Source organism: Coniosporium apollinis, assembly GCF_000281105.1.
Source record: "Coniosporium apollinis CBS 100218 chromosome Unknown supercont1.10, whole genome shotgun sequence".
NCBI classification, from domain to species: Eukaryota; Fungi; Ascomycota; class Dothideomycetes; genus Coniosporium; species Coniosporium apollinis.
In genome coordinates this window covers 551,471-563,529 of record NW_006913272.1, presented here as the reverse complement: position 1 = coordinate 563,529, position 12,059 = coordinate 551,471, and the positions used below count along the sequence as shown (strand labels likewise).

The 12,059-nt window shown below is 56.7% G+C and overlaps 5 protein-coding genes across 5 annotated transcripts; 2 read left to right on the top strand and 3 right to left on the bottom strand.

Annotated features, from left to right (window-relative positions):
- Positions 1-142: 142 nt before the first annotated feature.
- On the bottom strand, positions 143-2,999 carry W97_02768 (uncharacterized protein; the record flags this gene model as incomplete). The annotated part of the gene is made up of 2 exons (XM_007780667.1): positions 143-1,992; positions 2,045-2,999. The coding sequence occupies 2 exons, from the start codon at positions 2,997-2,999 to the stop codon at positions 143-145; spliced, it is 2,805 nt and encodes a 934-aa protein (XP_007778857.1).
- A 198-nt stretch (positions 3,000-3,197) lies between these two features.
- On the top strand, positions 3,198-4,424 carry W97_02767 (uncharacterized protein; the record flags this gene model as incomplete). Its single annotated transcript, XM_007780666.1, has 2 exons — positions 3,198-3,561; positions 3,706-4,424. 2 exons carry the CDS (start codon positions 3,198-3,200, stop codon positions 4,422-4,424), a joined length of 1,083 nt encoding a protein of 360 aa, XP_007778856.1.
- A 260-nt stretch (positions 4,425-4,684) lies between these two features.
- W97_02766 (uncharacterized protein) lies at positions 4,685-5,845 on the bottom strand (the record flags this gene model as incomplete). Its single annotated transcript, XM_007780665.1, has 2 exons — positions 4,685-5,536; positions 5,615-5,845. The coding sequence occupies 2 exons, from the start codon at positions 5,843-5,845 to the stop codon at positions 4,685-4,687; spliced, it is 1,083 nt and encodes a 360-aa protein (XP_007778855.1).
- A 1,314-nt stretch (positions 5,846-7,159) lies between these two features.
- Positions 7,160-9,409, bottom strand: W97_02765 (uncharacterized protein; the record flags this gene model as incomplete). Its single annotated transcript, XM_007780664.1, has 1 exon — positions 7,160-9,409. The coding sequence occupies one exon, from the start codon at positions 9,407-9,409 to the stop codon at positions 7,160-7,162; it is 2,250 nt and encodes a 749-aa protein (XP_007778854.1).
- Positions 9,410-10,164: 755 nt separating this feature from the next.
- On the top strand, positions 10,165-10,741 carry W97_02764 (uncharacterized protein; the record flags this gene model as incomplete). The annotated part of the gene is made up of 2 exons (XM_007780663.1): positions 10,165-10,564; positions 10,629-10,741. The coding sequence occupies 2 exons, from the start codon at positions 10,165-10,167 to the stop codon at positions 10,739-10,741; spliced, it is 513 nt and encodes a 170-aa protein (XP_007778853.1).
- Positions 10,742-12,059: the final 1,318 nt, after the last annotated feature.

Here is a 12,059-nt window from a genome sequence, read left to right as displayed (position 1 = left end):
ACCCTATGCTCCAGAGAACTGCCCAAGCTCAAGCGCCTCCCAATGCTGCTACTCGAACACCGATCTCGCGCTTTAAGGCCTAAGAAATCGCGAGAAATCCGCTATATCTGTCATCCACCGCTAAACTCAGCAGTTCCGCGTGCTAGGACGAAACTCCTCCCTCCCAACGAGCTTCCGAGCTCCCTTCATCGCCTTCTCCTCCTGCCTTCCCCACATCATCTGATATACTTCCACCAGCCCTCTCCGCAAGCCTGAACGCCGCATCCACGAACTCCCTCACAGCGTCCTCCTTCGCATCCTCCTCAAGTCCTAACCTAACCTCACCCCGTCTCCCCCCCAGCTTCCCCCCCTCCACAGCCACATACCTCAGCCTGTGCCCCTCAGCCCCCACCTCCACACTCTCCCTCCACTCAACCCCCTGCCACAGATACTCCACCTCCACCGTCTCCCCATCCTTCCACTCCCGCACCCTCTCTTCCCTCCCCTTCCCCTTCCCGCTCTTCCCACTCCCACCCCTGCCCTCCTCGCCCGCGCCCGTCACCGTCCACGCCGGCACCCCAACCCTAACACTACTCGGCGCCCTCAGCCGTCCCTGTCCACGCACCACCACCCCAATCTCCCCCACCAGGCCCGCGAACGGCCCGTCCTCCCTCTCCGCGCCCGCCGCGAACAACATCTCCCGCCGCGCGAACCGAACATCGACGCCGCGGTCCGGCATCGCGACATCCCTGTACTCCTGGCCCAACGCCAGCGCCACGCTCTCGAGGCGCGCCTGGTCCTGTGTCGCGCCTGCAGGGATCGCGAAGGTGATGTGCAGCTCTGGGATCGCGGTCAGGGCTTTGAGCCCCCCGGGCGTACTGGTGGTGGCGGTGGAGGTGGACCAGGGATTCGGGATATAGCGGAAGAGGAGGTGCGCGCCGGTGTTTGTGGGGGTGGCGGCGGTGGGGCTGGCGCTGAGGTGGCTAAGAATGGTGGGGAGGGAGGGGGTGTGCGGGCTAAAGGTGTGGGTGCGGGGGCCGGAGAGGAGGATTGAGAGCGGGGTGGGTGTGAGGACTCGGGTTGGTGGAGAGATAGGGATGCGATGGAGGATGTGGCCGAGGGTTGCGGTGGTTGAGGTGTGAGGGATGGGAGACCAGTTGTAGGGGCTTCTTGAAAAGTCTGATTCGAATTCTGGAGCTTTGGATGTCGAGGTCCCGGTTGTCGGATTTTCGAGTGGAGTTGCAGGTAATGGCGCTTCGGAGGGTGGTTCGGAGGGTAAGGTATCGGGTGCTGAGGTTCCCGGCGTCGATACGTCAGGCATCGGGGTCGAGGTTGTCGAGCTCGAGGCGGAGGTTGAGGTTGAGGTAGCGGCAGGAGGTAGGACGTCGATTGGGAGTGCCTTTAATGAGCTGGACTGCTGGAGAAACTTGATAACCTCTTTACGAACCTGCCCAGGCCGCGACGAACTGGCATCTCTAATACTTTCTGCAGAGTCTTGTAGTGAGCCTCGCCGAATTGGGAAAGACCATCTCCCAAGGCTCTTCCGTTGGTCACGATACGCCAGCGCTCTCTTGCGGCCGTGAGGAGAGAGTATACCAAGCTTCTTTATCGCGCTAGTCGTGAGGATCTTTCCCTCGCTCGTGGTTGGCAGATCGAGCATCGAAAGGAGGACTCGCCGTCCGTCTTCGGCTTGAGCTGCATCCAGGCCGCTGACAAATACACGAGGACCGCCTGTATCTGACCTTCGCAGGAATGCGCCACTCAGTTCGGATGCCAGTACGAGGTCTTCGTCTGTGAACAGTCGCTGTGGCCCCTTGGTTCCGGAGTTGGACAGCGGCTTGAAAGGTGCGAAATCAACGGTCAAACTGTGGCAAGCGTGCAGCGCGGTCTCGATGTCGTCGGCAGCGTATTCGGCGCTGTCTTTAGGCGCCATGATCTTGATGATGCGAGAAGTCTGGTTCACTGAGATAGTTACTCTGCGGTGGTTTCGGATCTGATCGAGTTTCGAGGGTTCTAAAATGCAACCCGTGAGCCACCATACCACTACTCCCGTAGAAATACGTACCGCCTGCCACCAATAGTCGCATCTGCCACCGCTGAACTCCACTAATATCGAGCTCACCGGGCGACTCGATCTCCTCAAGCACGTCGATCTTCCAGTTGATACGGAGTATCTTGTCGATTATACCCATCTTCTTCGGCGAATGTGGCCTCTGAGCGGTGCTCTGTGCGCCCTGTGGGATGGGCCTGACGCCAGGTGTCCAGCTTGATCTGGAGACGCGGTGGACAGCTCCCTTCTTATCCTGCTCTGTTGGAGCAAGCTCCTGTTGCTTGCGCTCGTCCACAGTCCCGGCTCGGTCCGTCCCTCGATCGAGATAACCCAGCAGCTGTGTAGTTGTGAAGCCATCATGCAGGATGCTCGCTCTAGTATCGAATTCGTCTTTTGGCAGCACTAGCCTTCCACCGCGGCTACCTCCCTGCCCTGGTTTCAGCCCCTCTATCTGCTTGTTCACTTCCTCCGGCCCCAAGATGTTGTTCTGCTCAGTGATAGCCCTTAGAATTTCGTCTTGACCGGGCTTCGTCCCTTTGTTTGGGTGGACTGGCCGATTATGACTGGATAGGTCTCCCGCTAGCCCTTTTTTCACGTCCACTTTGCTGGGCTTAGGTGGAGGCTTGATCCCCGCATCTTTGAGTATAATGACTTGGCTCGGTTCACCCAGGGAGTCGATTGGCAACGGCACGGTGCCCTCCCTCAATGGCGCTTCTTTCTTGCCGCGGATACGACCGAGTGGATAGCTGTATTTAGGCACTGTCGGCTTGCGCTTGATGTCATCGCGTTGGGGTCGCGGCCTCTGTGTTTCTCGAATGATTCGAAGTTGAGCGTTGCGGCTCGACGAGAACTGAGAGGCCTGTTGTATACTGAGAAATGGACGGTGGTGGGACTGGCGCGCAAGTCGAAGCTGAAGGCGGAGTCTGCATCGGAGGCATACAGGGGCGCTGCCAGATGGGCGCGCGAACATGAAGTCAATCGGGAATTAGAATTAGATATTACTTTCTTCAGATCTGTCCCATTCGCAGCTCAGAGCTCCATAGCGGAAGCTGTTCGGGGGAGACGCCGCAACTTTTCTGCCACCGCCCTGGGCATGGCCGAAGGTTTTCAGACACAGCTCCGCACTCCACCAGACCGTTATCCACGCCAGTAAAGCACACCACGCACAATGGCGCCCAAACGCAAGCGCGACGCCGACCTCCCTCCATCCTCCAGCTCTGCCATCCACCCCTCCCGCAAGAAGCTCCTGCCCGCCAGCCATTTCGCCTCCTCCTCACTCTCCGGCCCCAAGTCCAAGAAACCAAACCCCTTCCCCACAGCCCCCTCCCGCAAGAAAAAACACGCCATCGCGCCCCTCAAGCGCCGCGTGCGCGATCTCACACGCCAGCTGTCCCGGCTCGAGGACCTACCGGCCGATGTGCGCATCGCGAAGGAGCGCGAGCTTCAGGCTTGTGAGTGGGATCTTAGGGCTGAGGAGGCGGCGGTGAGGAGGAGAGAGATGATAGGGATGTATCATATGGTGCGGTTTTTCGGTGAGTAGTCTTTAGAGCTACAGTTGGCGGGACGATGAGGAGAGGGGAAGAGGGGAGAGGGGAGAAGGGAGAAGGAGGGTAGGATGAGGCATTAGTATTCTGGGGACTGGAATGGAACAGGGGGCTAACTGATTGACGGGTTAGAGAGGCAGAAAGCGACCAAACGGCTGAAGGCTGCCAGGAAGGCGCTTGCGAATGCGGAGAAGACGGACGGCGAAGGCAATGATGCGGCAGCCCTCGAACAAGCAGTTAGAGACGCCGAGGTTGACCTCAACTACACATTGTACTACCCACTCGCCGAGCCGTATATCTCGCTATGGCCCAAGGCGCCGAGACGAAAGACGAAAACGAAAGCGGCCGAAGTGGAGGAGGCTGAAGATGAGGAGGACGAAGTGAACGGCGCTGCTAAAGACCAGAGAGATTCGAGGGCAGAAGCTGAGCTGGAGAAGGGGCCGAGAGGAGACTTGGCCATGCGGGCTCTAGTCGAGAAGGCGATGCAGGAAGGGCCGGCGGCGCTGGAGGCACTTAAGAATGATCTGCCTTTACAGGGGACAGAGATAAGGCCAGCCGGTGCGAAACAGAGAACGCGGGCGCTAAAGATGCCAGCGGAGCGGATCGCAAAGAAGACGGAGAAAGTGCAAAGGAATGAGCAGGGCATGGGAAGCGAACAAGAGGAAGACGATGTAGTCATGGAGAGCAAGAAGAGGAGAAAACCTGACACAGACACTCTGAAGAAAGCGAAGATTCAGGGTGTCGAAGCAAAGAATCGGCGGGAGAGAAGAGCTGCAATGAGGCAGTTGGAGGAGGAAATCGCAAGGGAGGAAGAAGATAGTGATGGCGGGTTCTTTGAGTCGGGTCGATGAAGCAGTCCATTTGGCACCCGCACAAGCAAATCTCCGATTGGGGAATAGGTACAAGCGCTTGGTTTAGACATATCTACAAGCCGGCATGTGCCTCTAGACAGCTCAGAGCTACCACACTCTATCTCTACAGAGCTTTATACACGAGTAGGCAGGCCGCACGCCCCATAAGGCGAAGGGGCAGCGCTCCAGCACGGGTTGAGCAGTATTATCGATCGAAGCCAGCTAACTGCCCGCAGAGCACGAACAGCTGCTCATTCTCCTCACTTCTTCCCTCCCCCTCCACCATCACCGCCCCCACCCTCCAAAATCTCCTTGATACTAACCATGCCACTCCCCCTCGGCAGCGGCTTACTCTGATTCGGCCCCTCCTTCCAGCCAATCATATAGATCAGCCTAAACGTCGCCGGCAGTTCCTGTCTGCCCTCGGCATGCAACTCCCGATATATCGCCTCGGCCGCAACCAACACATCTCTTCTGATTGGCCCCTGTTCCCGCCCCAGCACCGCGTTGCTCTCCCCCATGGCCTGCAGATCCGCCATCAGCGCGAAGCTGGAGGGATACTCGACGATGATGTCGTCGACGTCGACGGTTAGGAGCTTGAAGCCTGCGCTCTGGAGCAGGCCGCCTACGTCGCGGACGTCTGCGAGGGGAGAGGTGCGCGTGCTGACGCCGCCGCGGAGGGAGAGTTCGGCGAGTTGCAGCGAGGTGCGCAGTTCGTAGAGGGAGTCTCCGCCCAGCATGACGCCGAGGAAGGGCGCGTCGGGTTTGAGGATGCTGTTGATTTGGGAAAGCACGGAGGGCAGGTCGTTGATCCAGTGCAGCGAGAGGCTGCTGATGACGGCGTCGAAGGTGTTGGCCGCGTAGGGGAGTTGCTCTTCTGTGGGGAGCACTTCGCGGACGATGGGGATGGCGCTGTTGAAGGGGAGGGAGGCGTCGCGGTGGAGGAGGGTGCGGGAGGATTCTGCGCAGGTGAGCTCGCCGATGCGGTTGGCGAGGGGGGCGGAGACGGGTTTCGAGGGGTCCGGGTCGGGGTTTGGGCGTGTGAGGGCGGCGGCGATGTTGCAGGCGTTGGCGCCTAGGTCGAGCACTTTCGGAAAGTGTCTGTTTATGTCCTGGGCTGGAGGCTTAGTTGGCGCTTGTTGTGTCGAAGTTGTTGCTCAACAGTATCGACTGGAGCTGGGGGAGCGTACCAGTAACCGCTCACACAGCCTTGAAGCTACTTCGTCTCTCAGGTAGTCGGCCTGCCGACTTACGTCTGCATTGGATGCTGCCCGCTCTTTCTGTAGCCATTTCTGAGAACGGCTGAAGACCTCGAGGGTGGGTGCTCCTGGCGCTTGTACAGCGTAGTGCCTTCGGTGTGCGCGGATGCCATGACGGATTGACGGCGGGGAGATGAAGGCTCGCGGTGAGAATGGCTTCATTGCTTCTATATGGCGGGTCTCATTGAAGAGCTGGAGATTTGGATGCAAGCTTCAGTCATACAAGCTTCCGCAGAGCTGGTCGTATGCCAGTTTGGAAGTTCTCCAGAGCTCTTGCATGAATGACGATCACGTCGGCAACAATTTCCCCGATGGCACGTCCTTGCTCAATCTCAGCCTTGCAACATGCCAGGAAGGTGCATTCATAAAGTAACTGCAAGGTTAAAACAAGCTGCTAATAGTTTGAACGATGCTAAAGAACGCTCCTCACTAGCTAGAAGCTTTGAGAACAAGTGATTTACTTTCAAAATGTTCAGAGATAGTTGGCCGCAGCATTACCTCCCTGATAACCACATTTGGGCAAGCGTGCCGGAAACTCTTAGGGTGAAGGAGGACTGTGTCACATTGTATACTCTAGCTAGAGGCAGCCATAATGGAAAACCTCCGATTCAGTCCAAGTCGAGCTGGTCGTGTAAGGCATGCTGCACTGAACAGCATGGATGGAGATCATCAAATCAGTGCACGACTCTAGTCTCCAGTGAAAACATGCGAAGCTATCTTTTCCCTACTATGGAGTGAATCTATTTTAAACGGCTACAACATGTTGACTACACATGCTAGATACCACAATGCCTACTACTGTAACACAAGACTTGCATCAAAGCCAATCTATTTACGAAGAAACGGACAAATCTAGTTTCCACCACTCACCAGTACTTGTCCTAATGCATCTCTCGCTCTGAATTGACCACTTCAGCGCCAGCACTCTGGTACACGACACACCCGGTGCACGACCGGAAAACACAAGGTTGCAGACGGCAATGCCGAACACGAAAGTCGATAGCGAAAGCAGAACCGGTCTAACAACTGACAGGACAGGAATAATAAACACCAACGCTTGAACGCAAAGATGTCGAAAGAATGGTCCAATAAAACACCCATACGCCATTCACCAACCTACTACGTCTTCGGGACCTCAGACGCCGTACTTGGTTTACACCCTTCCTATGCTTCCAAAGCATGAGCTGTGTAGCAGTAGCCCCGCCCGTGAATCCTCCCCAGCAACGCTGGCTAGCAGCTAACGACTCGTTCTACGTCTGCGCCGGGCACGACTCTCAAGCATCCACGAAGGATACCCAAAGGCGTCGACCACAGCCAACCTGAAAGGACCAGACGATCCGTAGCTCGGCTCAGCTCAGCTCATGCAAAGGTGAATTCGGTCGAAGGCAGCTCTAAGCCTCGCGCCCAGCCGCCGGATACGCTTCCCCTGCACCGCGCGTCAGCAAAGGCAGCCCAATGCGCGCTCCTTGGAGCTCTTCAGGCGGTCTCTGCCTCGTAGCCCTCCTCCACCTCACCCTCACGCCGCCCATAGGGATGGTCCATCCTCTTCTCCTCGACCAAGCGGCTCCAGTTCGCTTCCAGGATATCGACATTCTCGATCCCGAACCCGAAATCCATGACCAGACAGCGCCCGTCCTGGCTCGTGGCCACGATGCGTCTGTAATCGGCTTTGGCGCTGAGGATCCAGCTGGTCGTCCAGTTCTCGTAGTGCGCGACGCTGTGGCCCTCGCGGAACTTGTACACGCGGATGCTCTGGTCGTACGAGCCGGACAGGACGCGGTTGTTATGCACGTCCAAGAACAGCGAGCGCACCAGCCCCGTGTGGCCCCTGTACGTGTTGACGATCTCGCCTGAGTCCGCATCGAACTTGTAGACGACCATGTCATTGCCGCCCGCGAGGACGTATTTGGCGTCGTCGCTGAACTCGACGGCGGCGAGACCGCGGTCGTGGGACACGAGTTCGTGCAAGCTCACGAACTTCTTCATGCACCAGATGCGCGCCCTGCCGTCGCCGGAGGCCGAGACGAGCTTGTCGCCGCGGAGCTGGACGGCGTTGACGGGGCCTCTATGGCCTTCGAGCACCTTGACAAGGTCGCCGGTTTCGCGGCACCAGACGCAGATGGTCGAGTCCTTGGAGCAGGAGATGATGTATTTGGCGTCGAAGCAGACATCCAGGACGCCCGCTTTGTGCTTCTCGAGCCGGTGGATGGGCTCCCATGTCTTGATATCCCAGACGATGCACGAGGTGTCGCTGGATCCGGTAACGACGATCTCCTTGTCGAACTGCAGGCAGAGGATGGACTGGGTGTGGTAATAGGCAGGAATGTGGTAGATTGACTCGCCGTATTCGGTGCCGTTGACGGAAGGCCGGTTGCCGCGTGATAGGATGTGCTTGTTCGAGGGGTGGGTTTCAAGCGGCGTCGGAGTATTGGAAAGCGGCCTGGCACCGGGGCCGCCGATGACTTGGAGGCACTCGTAGGTGTGCAGGTCCCAGACACGGATCGTGCGATCCCGGGAGCCTGTGATGATCTTATCTTCGTCGAACTGGCAGCAGTAGACGCTGTCCGTATGGCCGTTGAGATATATGGCAACGGGGCTGCCGGCCAACCAGCGGCGCTCGATAGCCCGGCGGATTTGGTACATTTTCTTCCAGTCCTGGTACGCCCTCGCCTCGCCAAGACCAACGCCGCCCATGGTGAAAGAAGGGGGCGACATTGGTATCTTTGGCTGATAGTGAGCCACAAAAGCAGCACGCCATATCTGGCCATTGGTAGCTACATAATTCCACGCCTTGCTGACTCGTTCGGCGCGCACCAACAATGTCCGGTCGAAGTGGCTGAAAATCTGTGCTGCAATCTCCCAGGGAAGCACCCGAACGGGGTCTACTTTTGGCTCAGGCTCCTCAAGCTTCTTTACCGAGTCCTCTGTGTCGTATGTCGAGTCCAGGCAGATCGCGCTCTCCGAGTCGGTGATCATCGGGCGCTTCATGGACGTCTTGGTATCCTTCCTGTGGAGCATATTGGCGTTGTGCTGCGCGGCTGAGGCTCTGGCTGCAGCGCCTTTGGCGGGATCGTAAGATGACTTCAGCGGGTCCACAAAATGCGGCAAAGGAGGAGCTTCTAGGTTGAATCGAGCGAAATCCCCCCTGTTGCCGAATCCGGTGGTGGCAGCCGCGCGGCGCCTATATTCCCTCCTTGCCGCTTTCAGTTCCCACCACTGCATCAACTTTCTAGAGGATTTTGTGCCTGTTTGTGATGCCGGTCGTGGTCGACTGTTGTGAGCAGACGCTTGGCGAGTAGCGCTGGTGCCATCCATGACGTCCGCTGGAAGCCCGAACAACTTCTCTGATTCTGCAGGCTCTGGTTTTGGGCGGGGGTCGCGCGTGTCGTACTGACGTGTCGAAGAGCCCTCGGAGACACTGTTGAGCCGCCTGGCCTTGGGGCCATGTAGGCTGGACTTCATCGACGTCGACACTCGCCGAAACAGGCCTCTCGCGGAACGCGGCTTTTGAGTCGTCCCCGATACCGCGGATTGGTCCTCACTGGCATCGCCGCCCAGGCTGATGCCCTGTATCACCGCCACAATCTCGTCCTCCTCTGTGGGTGAAGCGGACGACTGCGAACTGCGTACAGGCTCTGGCGGTGTTGGGTGCGATTCACCGCTGTCCGCGCCGTCAACTGATTTCTTCCGTTTGAAGGATAGGATGGATGGTCGGCGCTCGACCATTGGGGTGGGTGGATCGTAGTCCACGCTGGACTAATGGGCGACTACGCCGCGACGCAAAGACCTTCGGAGCGTAGTGATAGGCGTGGTGATTCCGCCGGTGTGCTGAGGTACTGTCTGAGCGTTTTGGGAGTGGGCAGGAGGCGTTTGGTGGTAATTTCGGAAGGCAGCTCGTCGTAGGAGACAAAGAAAGTAAGCCGATGGCCTAAGCGCAATTTGAAAGCGAACAGGAATAGTAAAGACCGATGAGCTAGATGATGTTGCGAGTAAGCAGGACGACACGCTGGTGAATGAGCGACGTTGGTCTGAGGAACGTTGGTGGGCGTGGGTGGTGTTTAAGTAGTTGAAGCGGCGGAGTAAGATTAGTTAATGCAGGTTGAGACAGAGAGAGCGCTGTTCCCCAGGCAAAGAACGGAAGGACCAAGGACCAACACGAAAAAGAAGGATCTTGCCGGATCGCCACCAGTGTCCCGCTTGGCTTTTGCTGCTGCGGCCGCGGTTCAGGCCAGCCTCTGACCAAGGGACTGAACCCCATCGGAACCAAGAAGAGCACGTAGTCACGCGCTTGCACAAGACGACACATCTGCGCAATCTCTTATAATTGCATCGCAGACACTCGCTGTTGCGGTGCATCACGGGTTTCTTGCCGCCTCGCTGGACTGTCCGGCTTACATGAGCGCTGAACGTCTGCCCGCATCGGCTCCTCTAGAACACCAATACATCCACCTTCGATGAGACGAGTCGGATAGCCCTCCACCATGGCAGCAGAAAACTCCTCTTCTGTCGAGAGAATTACTAGTCTACCAGCCGTCTACAGCCTCTTCTTCCTCTGGATCGAGCCCATCTCGACGGTTCTTGGAGCCATCTACGCCCACTTCTTGCCTCAGCTCTACCTCGAGCTGACGCATGCTGCTTCGGCACCGAGCGCGGTATCCGGAGTGCCCGTGGGTACGAAGGTCGCGCTCACTCAACTCGGCAATCTGTACTTGGCCTTCGCCATCATCGAGGCACTGGTGCTGCGGAGCACGAACGACCTCGGAGTATGGCGCGTCCTGCTCTTGGGTCTCTTGATTGGCGATTTTGGCCATCTCTACAGCGTGTGGGAGCTCGGCTCGGAAGGTTACTGGAAATTCTGGGCGTGGAATTCCATCAATTGGGGTATAAATCAACCTTCCCATTGGGAGGCCTTCCACCCCGATTGCGCTGCTGATCGCTGTAATAGGTAACGTGGGCTTCGTGTACTGTGTCGTCTTGATAAGAATTGCATTCTTATGCGGAGTGGGTATCAAGTCAAGTCGAGATACTCAAGAGGTGATCAGAAAGAAAACGCGGTAGTTCTTATCCTGTCATCGCTATTCTGTCGAAGCGTACCAGGTAAAAGGCTTTGCTGAAACTTAACATTCAAAGCTCATCGAGCCTAAGGGCCAAGGTGGCCTTCACCCAATATCATTCTTGCTCTCATCGACGTTAAGTGCATTAATCAATCCACCTTACATTTGTAGACCGCTTCTAGTCTTCTACCCGATTCCAGGTACACTACGCTCCGCCTGAAAGGCGTGCAAATCGTTGCTTCTATAGCCTCACTTCAGAAACTACGCGTCTGAGTAACAAAGTAATGTTTCCAACGTAGGGTTTGATCAATCTGTGGCTGCAACTCTATAATTTCAGGACCATTCAGCCGGCTTACACAGTTCATAATGCTAAACAATAGACCTCACATACAGCTTAAGCAATTCCCGAAGCACCCGGATTCTTCCGATCCTCAGTTGAGCAGTAAATCTCGAACAACACGTGCTCTTGACTGCTGGCTGAACCGTGGCTACTTCTCCAGCAGCGTTTTGGAATACCTCATCTTCGCCTCCATCGGCAATCCCGAACATGTCAACCAGTGCGGGTTCCAACATTGGCGTTCCACGGTTCTCAAGCTCAACCTCGTAAGCTTGTCTCGGTCCGCCCCACATTTCCCCGCAGCTCACCTCTTGGGAGCACCGCGTTGTCAATATAAACTCAGACATCATCGCCAAGCCCTGTTTGTCACTTCCTTCTCGTCTGAACTTCCCTTCGTACACGTCGGAGTATCCCGCAAAAAAACTGTTGCTACACTCGGCCATTACAACTTCACATAGCATATCGATCGGGCGGTCTTTTCAGTAATGCCGAAGATGCGAGCAAGATCACATTGCCGGCTGCAGGGAAGACGCACCATCAACGGTGAGGGGCGCGATTAGATGTCAAGAACTTGCCGCTTCACAAAACCTACGTTTCTACGACAGCTACCGAACACCGTCTGAGCTGGACGAAGCCGTCTAGTGATAGGAGCCCACTTTGGTAAGCCTATCCACCGCGACGCCGTACGACGTAGCATAGTTGGCAACTACTTAACTAACACCTATACCAGCCAATGTCGCGGGGTAAAGAGTAATCTAGCGCTCACATGAGGGCTATTGGCGTGTCTTCCACTTTAGATCTCCGATCATGCGGAAACAGCAATGGAGATTCCTACACAAGAGTCATGACAATCGTCGCAAAATTCTCCCCAAAATAATAACGATTCCTCTCGTGGTTCGCCAGATATCCTATTGGCTCCTATGCATCCATTACACGCTCTGATGGCCTTAAGATTCACCAATGGCTGATACTCTTAGGGCCAGCG